The sequence below is a fragment of the Mastigoproctus giganteus genome, chromosome 4, assembly GCF_048544385.1.
Source record: "Mastigoproctus giganteus isolate SK-2022 chromosome 4, ASM4854438v1, whole genome shotgun sequence".
In the NCBI taxonomy this organism is placed as follows: domain Eukaryota; kingdom Metazoa; phylum Arthropoda; class Arachnida; order Uropygi; family Thelyphonidae; genus Mastigoproctus; species Mastigoproctus giganteus.
In genome coordinates, this window is record NC_143578.1 from 40,446,363 (window position 1) to 40,463,394 (window position 17,032).

General features: G+C 37.7%; 1 protein-coding gene across 1 annotated transcript in view; it reads left to right on the forward strand.

Annotated features, from left to right (window-relative positions):
• LOC150086642 (BAI1-associated protein 3-like) overlaps positions 1 to 17,032 on the forward strand; it is a 478,827-nt gene that overhangs the window by 409,029 nt on the left and 52,766 nt on the right. The window contains exons 23-24 of the mRNA XM_090372214.1: positions 493 to 561; positions 12,597 to 12,671. Of these exons, the coding sequence (XP_090228340.1) occupies positions 493 to 561; positions 12,597 to 12,671 (144 nt within the window). The remainder of the gene's footprint in view (positions 1 to 492; positions 562 to 12,596; positions 12,672 to 17,032) is intronic.

Here is a 17,032-nt window from a genome sequence, read left to right on the forward strand (position 1 = left end):
TCTTTGCTGCAATAACCTCTTCATCCTACAGCGTTTTTCCAAATAAATAACTAGAGTTAGTTATTTGCATTAAGATTTCTAGCTCACATGGTTACTAAACTATAAACATTTTGTTGATAAAGCACAGTTGGCTGTAGAATATTTAACAGTGCTAATAAATATAGTAGTAACTGAAATTAGTTAGCAGTGATGCATTTGATCTTGAAAGTACTACTTTGGTTTAAGAAGAATAATTGCTACATTCTGTGTGGGCAAAAGAGAGAGAAAATTATCCCAACTAAACGAAAAGGTTATAACAAATGAAAGCTTCAGTTTTTCTTAAAACTTGTATTCATAAATGGGTGAAACATGCTATATTATAAAAAAAAATAATCTGTTTTAAGTCTAACCCATTTAGAAAATCAAGATGATGCTTAAAATTGGTTCTAAAATTATTAATAATAATAATAATTTTTGTATTATTATTTATTATTTTTTTTTTTTTCGAATTAGATACAAGTAGTAGACAGCTGTGTCAATTATAGCACCTCAGCAGTGGATACTGGTATATGTTTTACCCAAGTGAGTTTGACTTTTCAAACTTATCTACTATCAATATGCATTTTATTGTATTTAGAGTAACCACTAATCTATTGTAGTTTATTAGGCAAGGGAGTAACAGTTGTTGAGAAAAGTTTAGCTAAATGATTTATGCTACATGTTTTTGAAAGTTAAAGGAGCTAAATTTGCTCAGATGTAAACAAATGACTAGATAGCATCCTTTACATTTAATTCTTAACCCCAATGGTTAAGTCTTTTCTAACCCATTTGGCTGATTTGTCCATATGTAGTAAAGGCAAATGTGCCGGTCATTGATTTGCTCATATGCAGTATGTTGTAGTAGTAGTAGTAGCGGCAGGTGAGGCAAGAAAGCAGGCGTATGAGCTTATGCAGCATCAGCCAAAAAAAAAAAAAAAAAAAATTACAAAACAGTCCCCTCTAAATATTTGTCCAGTTCCTCCTTAAATTTATTTAACCTATCAACTTCCACAACGACAGATGGAAGTTTGTTCCAGCAATTAACCACCCACTGGCTAAAAACAAATATCCGCACATCCATTCTACATCTGTCCTTCCTCAATTTCAATTTATGCCCACTTAAGTTCGTAATCTGAACAAGTGGAAGAATCCCATCAGAATTCAGCGTGCTCAACCCATTCAAGGCCTTATATACCTCAATCAGATCACCTCACAGGTGCCTAGTCTCCAGCTGCTGCAGTTTGCAGAACTTAAGCCTCTCCTGGTAAGAGGATCCCTTCATCCCCCTCACCAATCTTGTTGCCCTTCTCTGTACACGCTCAAGCAAATCTACATCCTTCCTAAAATGAGGCTTCCAGACCTGCATGCAGTACTCAAGGCGTGGCCTGACCATTGCCTTATACAGAGGGACAATCACCTCCTTTTCCCTGCTAACAAAATTTCTGTATATCATTGACAACACCCCATGACCTGCCCTGACAGCCTGTCTGCATTGCTCAGAAAACTTCATATCTGACTGCACAATTACTCCCAGGTCTTTTTCATTTTCTACCTCCTTAAGTGTAGTATAACACAGTTGGTACGTTTCTCTGGCGTTACTTCTACCCATATGTAGTACTTTACATTTTCAATGTTAAACTTCAGTTGCCACTTCTCAGCCCATCTGCCCAAATTATCTAGATCCTGTTGCAGTAACACACTGCCATTACTGTCATTAACAACCCTACCAACCTTTGTATCATTTGCAAACTTTGATACTAAGCCTGATATACCTTCATCAATATCATTGATAAATATATAAAAAAAAAAACAGTGGACCCAACATGTGCCTAAAACAAAACTGAAACATCAAAACACATTTTGATGTTTGAGTTTTGTTTTAGGCACAAATATCTGCTAAACTAGTGTTATGTGATATTGCTATAAAATGCATTTTTTAATTTTTGCGTAATCATAATTAATCATAATTTGGCAACACTATAATACTCTACTTTCATGTGATTACATGGGTAAAGATTTATTTGACTAGCATTTGAATGTTTGCTTTTGTCATTTTATTATTTTTAAATATATTTAAAAATATAATGGTTTTGCTTTTCTTTTGAAAATAGTTATCATAGTTACTTTTATATTATATTGATTATTGTAACACAAACTATTATCATAATGTTAAAATGCTTATAACAGCAATTCCATTACTGAATTGCTTCACAGCAATTCAGAAATGGCAATTTTTCTAGTGAATCAGATTCTGATTCAGCAGATATTTTCAATTTATTGGATAATGTCAATTCAGAAGAAGTTAGCAACGAAGAGATAATTTTAGTGTAGCTAGATAATTTTGTTTTATAAATCAAGTATTGTCAATTTTGTTTGATCAGACTGTAAACAAATTCAAATTGAGGAAGGACGGATGTCGGATAGATGTGCGGAAATTTGCCTTTGGCCAGCGGGTGGTTGGTTGGTGGAACCGACTTCCATCACTTGTTGTTGAAGTTGATAGCCTGAAAAAATTTAAAGCTCAACTGGACAGGTATTTCGAATGAACAGAGGGGTGAAATGGGAGTGGGGTTTTTTTTTTTTTTTTGGCTGATGCTGAATAAGCTTGCTTTCTTGCATCATATGCCTCTACTAATGCTAATGCTAAACAGAAGAGTTTCAGACATATTGTACCTGTATTTGGAGTAGCAGCCATTTCAAGACGGTAGAATGAAACAGAATGCATTCCTATCATTGTGTGAGATATATATAAATGCATGGGATACATATAAATTAACAGGTGGCATGGAAGCCTATCATATAAATTAACAGGTGACATGGAAGCCTATAATAAATATAAGCTGGTCTGTAACCAAGTCACACAAAGAAGGTTAGGCAGGCTAAGGCAGATTACTAGAAATCTTTGGCAAAGGATGCAAAGAAAAACAGCAAAGAGTTCTTTACTTATGTAAACTCCAGAAGGAGGGGGATGAATCAGATTGGTCCACTTAATTTGATGGCTGAACTAATGATGATCCTGCTGAGGTAGCTAACAAACTAAATGAGTATTTTGCATCTACATTCACACATGAGGAGTTATTCAGGGAGGGGAATGCCAGATGTGAATTAATGTTGATTTTGTAATAACTGAGGGAAAAGTGGAGGAGAAATTGTTGGAGATAAACATAAGAAAGGCACCTGCAGTGGATGGGATCTATCCAGTTATATTAAAGGAGGCAGCAAAGGAAGTAAGTAAACCCTCAGCCTTAATTATGAGAGCTTCCTTGGATTCAGGGGAGGTACCCCATGGACTGGAGGTGTGCAAATGTGACCCCAATTCACAAAGGAGGATCAAAGGGCAACACAAGTAATTACAGACCAGTTAGTTTAACTTCTGTTCCAGTTGAAATTAATGGAGGAACTGGTTAAAGAAGCAATTTAGGATCATCTAGACAAGACTTCAGTTATAGCTCGGACATAGCATGGGTTTGTTATTAGCATTAGAATTAGCATTAGTAGAGGGATACGATTCAAGAAAGCAAGCTTATGCAGCATCAGCCAAAAGGACAAAAAAAAAAAAAAAAAAAAAACACACACTCCCATTTCAACTCTCCTTTCATTCCAAATACCTGTCCAGCTCAGCTTTAAATTTTTTTAGGCTATCAACTTCCACAACAAAAGATGAAAGTTTGTTCCACGAATCATCTTCCAACCAGCTAAAGGCAAACTTTGTGCACATCTATCCTACAACTGTAGGATAGATGTGCACAAGTTATAGTGCACAGCTTTCCTTAATTTGAATTTATGCCCTCTCAGGTGATTATTTTGAGCAACAGAAAGAATCCCATCAGCATTCAGCATGCTCAAACCATTCAAGGCTTTATACATCTCAATCACATCACCTTGTAGATGCCTAGTCTCCAGACACTGTAATCTGCAAAACATAAGCCTTTCTTCATAAGAGCAACCCTTCATCCCATTCACTAATCTTGTTGCCCTTCTTTGCACTCGTTCCAACATCTCTACATCCTTCTTAAAATGAGGCCTCCAGACCTGTATACAGTACGCAAGGTGTGGCCTGACCATTGCTTTATACAAAGGGATAATCACCTCCTTATCTCTGCTAGAAAAATTCCTGTATATCATTGAAAAGTCACCATGAGCTACTCTTGCAGACTGTCTGCACTTCTCAGAAAATTTCATGTCTGCCTGCACAATTACCCCCAGGTCCTTTTCATTCTCTACCACTGTCAGTGTGGTACCACACAGTTGATACGTTACTCTGGGGTTACTGTTTCCCATATGTAGTACTTATGGGAAACAGTAACCACAGTAACAAATGAACTTTAACATTTGTCAATGTTAAAGTTCATTTGTCACCTCTCAGCCCATCTATTCAACTTTTCTAGATCCTGTTGCAGCAGCGTACTGTCATTAGTGTCCTTAACAACCCTGCCAACCTTCGTGTTGTCCGCAAACTTGGATATTAAGCCTAATATACCATCATCAATATGATTGTTTTCTACATCAGCATGTTCGTGAGGCAACAAGAGGGAGCAATACTCTTGATCTGATTATCAGTAGTGATTCTTCATGCATTAAGAACCTGCAGATAAATGAACCACTAGGTGGCAGTGATCACAGTGTGTTGAAGTGGGATTTACTCAAGGAGGTAACTACCATCAGAGGTAAAGGGAAGGGTTTTTGTTTTCGTAAAGGAGACTATGATGGTCTGAGACAGTATTTAAATTCTATACAGTGGGACCAACTGATGATGTTACCAACAGCAAACTCAAAATGGGAAGCATTCAAGGAACTAATCTTGGTGGCTACCAGGCTTTACATACCAACTAAGAAATATTGTTCAAGGTTTAGGCCTAAATGGTTGTCAGATGGACTAATGAGACATGTGGCAGAGAAGAAAAATGCATGGGATACATACAAATTAATGGGTGACATGGAAGCCTATGATAGATATAAGTTGGTCTGTAACCAAGTCACAAAGGAGATTAGGCAGGCAAAGGCAGACTACGAAAAATCCTTGGCAAAGGATGCAAAGAAAAACAGAAAGGAGTTCTTTACATACTTGAACTCGAGAAGGAAAGGGATGAATCAGATTGGTCCACTGGATATTGATGGTTCAACAGTTGAGGATCCTGCTCAGGTGGCTAACAATCTAAACGAGTATTTTGCATCTACATTCACGCATGAGGAGTTATTCAGGAAGGAGAATGATGTAGGTAAAGTAAACATTGGCAGTGAGCTGGATGATTTTGTAATAACTGAGAGGAAAGTGGAGGAGAGATTGTTGAGGATAAACATAAAAAAGGCACCTGGGGTGGATGGGATCTATCCAGTTATATTAAAGGAAGCAGCAAAGGAAGTATGCAAACCCCTAGCAATAATTATGAGAGCTTCTTTGGACTCAGGGGAGGTACCCATAGACTGGAGATATGCAAATGTAACCCCAATTCACAAAGGAGGATCAAAGGCTGAAACAAGTAATTATAGACCTGTTAGTTTAACTTCTGTTCCAGGTAAATTAATGGAGGCACTGGTTAAAGAAGCACTGCAGGATCATCTAGACAAGAATTCAGTTATAGCTCAGACGCAGCATGGTTTTGTTAAGGGCAGGTCTTGCCTGACCAATTTGATTGGATACTATGATGTAGTCACAAAAGAACTGGATGCAGGGAATAACTTTGATATTATATATTTGGATCTTAGAAAGGCTTTTGATACTGTTGCACATGGAAGACTGCTGCAGAAATTGGAGCAGTGTGGCATTGGAGGCAAATTGCTGCTATGGATAAGGGGATGGTTGAGTGGCAGAAGACAGAGAGTGGTAATCAATGGACACTGCTCAACGTGGACTAATGTTATTAGTGGAGTTCCTCAAGGTTCAGTGTTGGGTCCATTGTTGTTTTCGGTGTTTATGAATGATATTGATGATGGGATATCAAGTTTAATGTCTAAGTTTGCAGATGATACAAAGGTTGGCAGGGTCGTTAAGGACACTACTGACGCTATGCTGCTGCAACAGGATCTGGAAAGGTTGAACAGATGGGCTGAGAGGTGGCAAATGAAGTTTAACATTGACAAATGTAAAGTACTACATATGGGTAACAGTAACCCCAGAGCAATGTATCAACTCTGCGGTACTACACTGACAGTGGTGGAGAATGAAAAGGACCTGGGGGTAATTGTGCAGGCAGATATGAAGTTCTCTGAGCAGTGCAGACGAGCTGCAAGAGCAGCTCATGGTGTCTTGTCAATGATATACAGGAATTTTTCTAGCAGGGATAAGGAGGTGATTATTCCCTTGTATAAGGCAATGGTTAGGCCACATCTTGAGTACTGTATACAGGTCTGGAGGCCTCATTTCAAGAAGGATGTAGAGCTGCTGGAACGGGTACAGAGAAGGGCAACAAGATTAGTAAATGGAACAAAGGGTTGCTCTTACGAAGAAAGGCTTAAGTTTTGCAAATTACAGAGTCTGGAGACTAGGCACCGGCGAGGTGATCTGATAGAGGTGTATAAGGCTTTGAATGGTTTGAGCATGCTCAATGCCAATGGGATTCTTCATCTTTCTCAGAATAATCACCTCAGAGGGCATAAATTCAAATTGAGGAAGGACGGATGTCGGATAGATGTGCGGAAATTTGCCTTTGGCCAGCGGGTGGTTGGTTGGTGGAACCGACTTCCATCACTTGTTGTTGAAGTTGATAGCCTAAACAAATTTAAAGCTCCACTGGACAGGTATTTCGAACGAACGGAGGGGTGAAATGGGAGAGGGTTTTTTTTTTTTTTGGCTGATGCTGAATAAGCTTGCTTTCTTGCATCATATGCCTCTACTAATGCTAATGCTAATGCTAATTTATAAATACAGAAAACAACAATGGATCCAACACTGAATCCTGAGGGACTCCACTAATAACATTAGTTCACGAAGAGCAGTGTCCATTGATTACCACTCTCTGTCTTCTCCCAATCAACCATCCTTTTATCCATAGCAGCAATTTGCCTCCAATGCCACACTGCTCCAATTTGCGCAGTAGTCTTCCATGTGCAACAGTATCAAAAGCCTTTCTAAGATCCAAATATATGATATCAAAGTTATTCCCTGCATCCAGTTGCTTTGTAACCACATCATAGTATCCAATCAAATTGGTTAGACAATACTTCTCCTTAACAAAACCATGCTGTGTCCAAGCTATAACTGAAGTCTTGTCTAGATGATCCTGCAGTGCTATCTTTAACCAGTGCCTCCATTAATTTCCCTGGAACAGAAGTTAAACTAAAAGGTCTATAATTACTTGTGTCGCCCTTTGATCCTCCTTTGTGAATTAGGGTCACATTTGCACATCTCCAGTCCATGGGTACCTACCCTGAGTCCAAGGGAACTCTCATAATTATGGCTAAGGGTTTGCATACTTCCTTTGCTGCCTCCTTTAATATAATTGGATAGATCCCATCCACCCAGGGTGCCTTTTTTATGTTTATCTTCAACAATTTCTCCTCCACTTTCCTCTCAGTTATTACAAAATCATCTAGCACACTTCCAGAGTTTAATTCACCTCTGGCATACCCCTCCCTGAATAACTCCTCATGTGTGAAGGTAGATGCAAAATACTCATTTAGTTTGTTAGCCACCTGAGCAGGATCATCAATATTCAGTGGACCAATCTGATTCATCCCTTTCCTTCTAGAGTTTACATAGGTAAAGAATTCTTTGCTGTTTTTCTTTGCAAAGTATGCAAAGAAAAACAGCACTTTGCATTTCTCATAATCTTCCTTTGCCTGCCTAATCTCCTTTGTGACCTGGTTACAGACTAGCTTATATCTATCATAGGCTTCCATGTCACCCATTAATTTATATGCATCCCATGCATTTTTCTTCTCTGCCACCTGTCTCATTAGTTCATCTGACATCCATTTAGGCCTAAACTTTGAACAATATTTCTTAGTTGGTATGTAAAGCCTAGTAGCTTCTAAGATTAATTCTTTGAATGCCTCCCATTTTGAAATTGCTTTTGGTAACATCATCAGTTGGTGCCACCGTATAGAATTTAAATACTGTCTCAGACCACTGTAGTGGCCTTTATGAAAGCAAAAACCCTTCCCTTTACCCCCTGATGGTAGTTACCTCTTTGAGTAAATCCCATTTCAGCACACTGTGATCACTGCTACCTAGTGGTTCCTTTATCTGCAGATTCTTAATGCATGAAGAATCACTACTGATAATCAGATCAAGAGTATTACTCCCTCTAGTTGCTTCCCGAACATGCTGATGTAGAAAACAATCATCCAATAAATTCACAAAAGCCTTGCTAGTGTGTGAGCGACCAATCCACAAATTCCAGTCAATATCTGGGAAATTAAAATCCCACATTATAAAACTCTGATTTACTGGCCCACTGTATTTCCGTGTACAGTTTCTTATTATACGCATCAGAGTCATTAAGCCTATAACACACTGTACTCTAAATTTTGTTCTCCCAATGCTTATTTCACACCAAACTGACTCGACACTGCACTGTCCAGCGATGTCGACTGGCTTCACTTCCTTGGATTTTATGTGTTTCTTAACTAATAGCATAACTCCTCCTCCCTTCCTATCCTGTCTATCCTTTCTGTACACATTGTACTCCTCAAATTCCAGTTGTGAATTCCTTATATCTGGGTGACACCACGTCTCTGGTATCCCAACAATATCTGCCTTTGATGTTTTGAGCAATACCTCAAATTCATCAAATTTATTTACCAAACTCCTAGCATTGGTGTACATGCAAGTATACATGCACCTGTTTCTATTCTTAGCTACCCTTACACAACCCATGTGTTTACTTGTACCGCAATGACTCCCAGCAGTCTCTGAAATACTCTGCATCTTGTTTTTCAGGCGGCTGCTCATTCCAATAGAAGCAGTGCAAGAATCACTTTCACCTCTGCCAGTGGCTACTGTTAATCTATTAGTCCTTGTGGATACAAGGACTAATAGTCCCAAGCTAGCAGTTTTCCGACCCACCTAACACTGCCTTGATAGCATCAGCCAATATTCTTGCACCCTTTCTATTTAAGTGTATCCCAACCCTGTAGAAGCAATCTCTCCTGTTAACAAGTACAGACCAGGCTGAAAAAAATTCTACCCCTTGAGCCTTGCACAACCTTTCCAGGGCCGAATTGATTGACAAGGCTCTTATCATATACTCCCTCCTATCGTGTTTGGTCAGAATTGCAGACACTTTCAAATTCAACCCTAATTCAGGGCTTTTTTTCAACAGTGACCTGTACTTGTTAAGTAATTCTGCCAGTCTCCTACTCTTAATATCATTAGTGCCAACATGTACAACAATATCACCTTTTGTGCCCTTAAAAGATGATATCTGCTCTACAACGTCATCATCCTTTGTCCCTGGCAGACATACCCTGGTCCTGTTCCACTTATCCTTTTTGCATAGCATTATGTAAAAAGGATAGGTGGAACATATGTGTAAAAAGATAGCATTAATGTCCAAGTTTGCAGACGATACAAAGGTCAACAGAGTTGTTAATGACACTAATGACAGTATGCTGCTGCAACGGGATCTAGAAAGGTTGAGCAGATGGGCTGAGAGGTGGCAACTGAAGTTTAAAATTGACAAATGTAAAGTACTGCATATGGGAAGCAGTAACCCCAGAGTAACGTATCAACTGTGTGGTACCACACTGACAATGGTAGAGAATGAAAAGGATCTGGGGGTAATTGTGCAGGCAGATATGAAGTTTTCTGAGCAGTGCAGATGGTCTGCAAGAGTAGCTCATGGTGTCTTGTCAATGATGTACAGGAATTTTTCTAGCAGGGATAAGGAGGTGATTATCCCTTTGTATAAAGCAATGGTCAGGCCACACCTTGCGTACTGTATACAGGTCTGGAGGCCTCATTTTAAGAAGGATGTAGAGCTGCTGGAATGAGTACAGGGAAGGGCAACAAGATTAGTGAATGAAACAAAGTGTTGCTCTTAAGAAGAAAGGCTTAGGTTTTGCAAACTGCAGTGTCTTGAGACTAGGCACCTGCGAGGTGATCTGATTGAGGTGTATAAAGCCTTGAATGGTTTGAGCATGCTCAATGCTGATGGGATTCTTTCTCTTGCTCAGAATATTCACATGAGAGGGCATAAATTCAAATTGAGGAAAGACAGTTGTAGGATAGATGTGCGGAAGTTTGCCTTTAGCCAGCGGGTGGTTGATTGCTGGAAGAAACTTCCATCTATTGTAGAAGTCGATAGCTTAAATAGATTCAAGGCAGAACTAGACAAACATTTGGAGCGAGTGGATGGGTGAAATGAGAATGATTTTTTTTTTTTTTGGCTGATGCTATATAAGCTTGCTTTCTTGCATCATGTGCCCTTACTAATGCTATCCCCCACGTCAAAAAAGTATTGTGAATTGGGTTTAGATCAGATGTCAGTTAATCAGATATCAGTTTATTAACAGATGACACTTGAACAAAGTGATGCCATCTCTACCTGGAGACAGTGCTCTAAATATAATCTTACAATTGCCTTGTACAGTGAAATTATAATCTCCCTGTCTTTACAAAGAATCGTTCTATAAATTGATAGGACACTATGGACCCTCCTTGCCTTTCTAATGGGGACTGCATTTATTCATCAATAATTTTTTTTGTTATCTTCATCCCACAGAAATGTTAAAGATAAAAATATAAATGTATATTTATGTTTACATAAAAACTAATAAAAACTTATTTAGGCAATAAAACAAGATAAAAATTTTAATAAAATAATAGCATTCAACATCCCAGAATGTCTTAAAATTGAGAGCATTGCTACAATAAATAAATAAATGAAGCAGTACCTGTGAAAGATGGAAATATCATGTAAATCAGTTACTGCCTGCACAATGACCTATTATACCATATTTTATTCTGAGTAATAACTTTTTCGAAATGGCATGAATTATGATTAAAGCAAGTTGAGATTGTAGCATTATAAAGTAATTCCAACTAATGGTGATGTGGCTTACAGGTGCAATCAGCCATATTTACAGGCATCTGGATGCACCTGTGCACAGTTGCTGAGATGTCTCTTGTTTCATCCAAGTAACACTCATAACAGCTAACAGCCAGGGCAGTCTATATGATATACTGCCCCATTCTACATGAAAAAAACAAGGGTAGATTTACATAAAAACTTGCAAGGCCACTGGCAAAATATCATGAGTTAGCAACTGGATAAACTGAACACCCTCCACTCACAAAATCTATTTAGTATGGGAAAGGGCTGAAAAAACTACTCAGTAATGATCATCACACTGTCTTTCCCAGTTCATGACATGAAGCAGCTCATCCACATTTATGCTGTAGCTCCTGCAAATAAGGTTATCAATCTAGCATGTGTTTCTGGTGGCTCTGCAGTGGAGGGATCTTCATTTTGCAGTTTGTCACACAGGTATGCTTCTCTTGTGGCACAGTCTGGCTTATGATGCTGATGCATCATAAGCCAGACTGTGCCACAAGACTGATGCATCATAAAGCTAATATAGCAGCTACTTCTCCTTCCACTTCATTAATTCATTTCATTTGCCTATGTTGGTTTAATTATGCATCAAGTTTGGCCATCGTCTAATCTAATGTGCTAAGCTTCCATCTGTCAGATAAAACTATAACTGTGCAAAATTGATGCTGAATGGGCCATACCCAATATAACTTTAATTCACGTATGTCAAAAACTTAAGTATAAAAATATAGGAGGTATTAATTTCTGCAACCTCATTTTTTATATTCATCTGTTATTTAATATATGTATATTTGTATGTATGCTGATTTCATTGCTTTTTGAAAAATTTCAACGTTATATAGTTGCATTCTATTATTAACTCTTTAAGGAGTGTTTTTCTGAATGCATCAGATTCAATGGGGTGATTTTTCCACAGGTGGTAAGATCTGTGCAGGGTGTTTCTTAATGAAATTTCGAAAATTTGTGAAAATTAAAACTTATACATAAATGCTTTTAACTTTTAAATGTTAATTTTATTCTTATTTTAACTTGACTATCCAACATTAAAATGAAATTATTGTCAAAAATCAAATCACAATTTTTAAAAAATTGTAAAAAAAATTATCGTTATTTTTTTCTGATACAATAACATCCTCTTCATTTATTTTTTATGTATTACTTTATTCAATTTCATCAATACCTCAATCTGAATTCCAGAAAATTTGGCTTTTATAAGGGCAACTCAGACAACAGTGGCTGAGTTGTTTATCTCTCATTGGAGGAGGAGAAAATGAACAAGTGTTCATCTCCTCCTCCAGTCTTCGGTTAAAACTGTGTCTACTATTAGAAACACAAATAAGATATTGGCATGCGTACTGGATGATTTGAAGAAAATTTGTATATAAACAGACACATTATTTGAAATCTTAAAAATTGCAAATATATGTTATGTACTGTGGAGAGCCCACACATGAAAAATATATACATATACCACCTGTTCTTCAAAGAGTTAATTTGGATTTTTAAATGATTCATAGTATTATACATGAATATAGGAATTAGCTGTCACAATTGCTATAGCTAGAAAATTATGTATTGCAGATTAGAGAGTTCTGGAGACAACTTGGATGGCCAGATGTAGTTACTTCATATCCTTTTGTTATAAAAATTATAGAAGTAAGTTAGACATTTCCAGCATGTTCATTGTTAAGAGTTGCTTTGTACTTTTCAGGAAACTACTAAGTTTTATAAATTGGGAATTTTTACACTTTTGTACACCTTTGTATACAAATAATCTGCACAAGTATAAATTTTTCTGTAAAAATAATCATCAAAGAGTTGCATATTGAAATTAAAGATAGAACTTTTATCACTTGTTGAACTGTATATGCTATTATGGAGATTAACATACTATAAAGTATGTTAATCTCTATGCAGATTAAAACTGTACAATTCAGCAATTCAGCTTTATTGTTCCAAATAAGTAATGAAAGACATGATGGCATTTTTAAAAAATACTTTCTTCTTCTTCAGAAATATTTTGGAAATATATGTATTGTAAGGTGTGCTTACACATACACAAGCATATGGGTTCAGTAACTGTTTGCATCCTTTTTAATAAATATTAGTCAACATGTATTATTATTTTACAAGGCAGTACAGTGTAGCCTTTTGTAGTTTTACCAAATCTTTGAGGTGTGTGTGGCAAAGAAGAAATCAGATTGGTTGTGCTTATATGTTTTTATAATGATTCCAAACATGGTAGGTTTTTGTAACTTATTGTACAGTAATATTGTGGATAAGTCAGTAAGCCAGACTGTATTTGTCAACATTGAATTTAAAGTTCTGAGGTTGTAGATTTCAGAAAATGCATAAGGAAGAGATGGTTATTCTAGTGAACATATATATAATAAAATCCTAATTATCCAGGCTAATGGTAGGAAGAAGCAGGAAACTGAAAAACATGAGTAATCGAAATATTTGTTTTTGATTCACACTCATAAAAGAGCATAAGCTATTCATAATTTTGAAATTCAAAAATTATGAAATAACTGATGCTGTTTTGGTCTTTTCAAAATTATGAGAAGTTGAAGGACTTTCTCATCCTAATTGTGCTTTTGTAGCCAGCAGGATTTAAACTTCTTACACTTTTTTCAAGGTCATGTTGCAAGAATTGATTTTTCTCATCCAGAAAATGAAGGAGGATGTACCTGGTTACACACAATAATCAAGTAAATCTTGGAAATATCGTGACTGGGTGAGTGACAAAACATCATCACTAATTGATTTGACACTGTAAACTTGAAAGGTTTATCTTTAGTTGAAAAAGATATAATTAATTCAATGGTTTTAATGATCATAATAAACCAAGCTGCCTTAACCAGGAGTTTCCTTGGTATTGCACTGCTTTCAAACAATTGGAATTGTCAAAAGTTTGATCTGCCATTTCTTTAAAAGATGAAACAATTATGTCATTTTTTTTATTGTTTTGGCATGCAATTTTTACGGCCGGATGCCCTTCCTGATGCCAACCCTCAACCCTTTATCCGGGCTGGGGATATGCGGTGGTCATTCCCTGACCTTCCACATCCTCCGTATTTGGTGGTCACGGGCTCGAACCCCGGTCTAATCAAGAAGCGTGTGCTATGCACTACTGCTCCTGCCCACCTGGCTACGGAGGCACCATGAAACATTTATGTCATATTTTAAATAAATGACAAATTAATCTTTTGATGATGCAATTTGTTTAAACGTAGTGTAATATCAAGACAACCCATGATATGGTAGTTTGTTTTGTTATGTTAAGACCATTGCATCAACTAAGCAGTCTTAAATTCATATGGCCATAAAAACAAAAGTAAGGATAAGAAACCCTCCAACTTTTCATCACAGATAAGTTTGTTTTTTTTAAATAAAATATATAAAGCAAATATCAGTTATTATATATTAATCTGTATATAATCATTTTGACTTTTTTATTTCACAAATAATTTGTGCCCCTATGCCATAATATTCACCAACTTCTTCACTGTTTTTTTTTTTTTTTTTTCATTTTTGAAATCTTTTAATTATTTCTATATTTTTTTAATTGTTAACATAATTTTGTTTCATTTTTATCCATTCACTGGAGTTCACATAATTAAATATAGTGCAGAATAAAGAAGAGTTAATTTACTGAACTATTCAAGGTTGAACCTTTCATTACTAAAAAAAAAAAAAAAAAAAAACTACAGCCCTTATCAACCCACTGCAGGATGGAAGCCCCCTCAACAATTCATGCTGAGGGAAATGGACCATAATCTGCCACACTGGTCCAGTGCAGGTTGGCAGATCGGCCGTATTTAGCAGTCAGGGGCTTGAACCCCAGTCTACTCAAAGGGTGTGTGCTACTGCACTCCCGAGGCACCTCCATAGCCAGGTGGGAAGGAGCAGCAGCAGTGCATAGCACACGCTTCTTGATTAGACCAGGGTTCAAGCCCGTCACCACCAAATACAGAGGATGCAGAAAGGTCAGGGAATGACCACCACATATCCCGGAGCAATATGGCCTTAGTTGCTAATGCTTCTAAAAAAACAAACCAAATAACAAACAAACAAAGCCTGCACTCCCACTCCTAACCACTCGGCTATGGAGGCCGGTTTACTACTTCACATTAACCATTCTTATTTCCTTAACAGTATTGAAAATATCGCAATTTGCATGAGACCTCTGTGCTGTGTTGATTTTTGTCTTGTTTCTGTGACTTTTGTTGTACATTCTCTCTTCATGTTGATATTATTATTTTATTTGTAATTAGCATTAGCATTAGCATTAGTAGAGGCATTTGATGCAAGAAAGCAAGCTTATGCAGCATCAGCCAAAAAAAAAAAAAAAAAAAATCCACTTCCACTTCACCCCTCTGTTCGTTTAAAATACCTGTCCAGCTGAGCCTTAAACTTATTTAGGCTATCAACCTCCACCACAAGGGATGGAAGTCTGTTCCACCAACCAACTACCCGCTGGCTAAAGGCAAATTTCCGCACATCTATCCTACATCTGACTTTCCTCAATTTGAATTTATGCCCTCTCAGGTGATTATTCTGAGCAAGAGGAAGTATCCCATCAGCACTGAGCATGCTCAAACCATTCAAGGCTTTATACACCTTTATCAGATCACCTCGCTGGTGCCTGGTCTCCAGACACTGTAATTTGCAAAACTTAAGCCTTTCTTCGTAAGAGCACCCCTTTGTTCCATTCACTAATCTTGTTGCCCTTCTCTGTACTGGTTCCAGCAGCTCTACATCCTTCTTGAAATGAAGCCTCCAGACCTGTATACAGTACTCTAGGTATGGCCTGACCATCGCCTTATACAATGGAATAATCACCTCCTTATCCCTGCTGGAAAAATTCCTGTATATCATTGACAATACTCTATGAGCTACTCTTGCAGCCCATCTGCACTGCTCAGAGAACGTCATATCTGCCTGCACAACCACCCCCAAGTCCCTTTCATTCTCTACCACTGTCAGTGTAGTACCACAGAGTTGATACGTTGCTCTGGGGTTGCTGTTTCCCATGTGTAGTACTTTACATTTGTCAATGTTAAACTTCATTTGCCACCTCTCAGCCCATCTGCTCAACCTTTCCAGATCCTGTTGCAGCAGCATAGTGTCAGTAGTGTCCTTGACAACCCTGCCAACCTTTGTATCGTCTGCAAACTTGGACATTAAGCTTGATATACCATCATCAATATCATTTATAAATACAGAAAACAATAATAGACCCAACACTGAACCCTGAGGGACTCCACTAATAACATTAGTCCAAGATGAGCAGTGTCCATTGATTACCACTCTCTGTCTTCTCCCCCTCAACCACCCCTTTATCCATAGCAGCAATTTGCCTCCAATGTCACACTGCTCCAATTTGTGTAGCAGTCTTCCATGTGCAACAGTATCAAAAGCCTTTCTAAGATCCAAGTATATAATATCAAAGTTATTCCCTGCATCCAGTTCTTTTGTGACTGCATCATAGTATCCAATCAAGTTGGTCAGGCAAGACTTCCCCTTAACAAAACCATGCTGTGTCTGAGCTATAACTGAAGTCTTGTCTAAATGATCCTGCAGTGCTTCTTTAACCAGTGCCTCCATTAATTTTCCTGGAACAGAAGTTAAGCTCACAGGTCTATAATTACTTGTGTCAGCCTTTGATCCTCCTTTGTGAATTGGGGTCACATTTGCACATTTCCAGTCTATGGGTACCTCCCCTGAGTCCAAGGAAGCTCTCATAATTATGACTAAGGGTTTGCTTACTTCCTTTGCTGCCTCCTTTAATATAACTGGATAGATCCCATCCACCCCAGGTGCCTTTCTTGTGTTTATCTTCAACAGTTTCTCCTCCACTTGACTCACAGTTATTTCAAGATTCTGTAGCTTACTGCTAGAGGTGAATACACCTCTGGCATTCCCCTCGCTGAATAACTCCTCATGTGTGAATGTCGATGCAAAATATTCATTTAGTTTGTTAGCTACCTGAGCAGGGTCATCAACAGTTGACC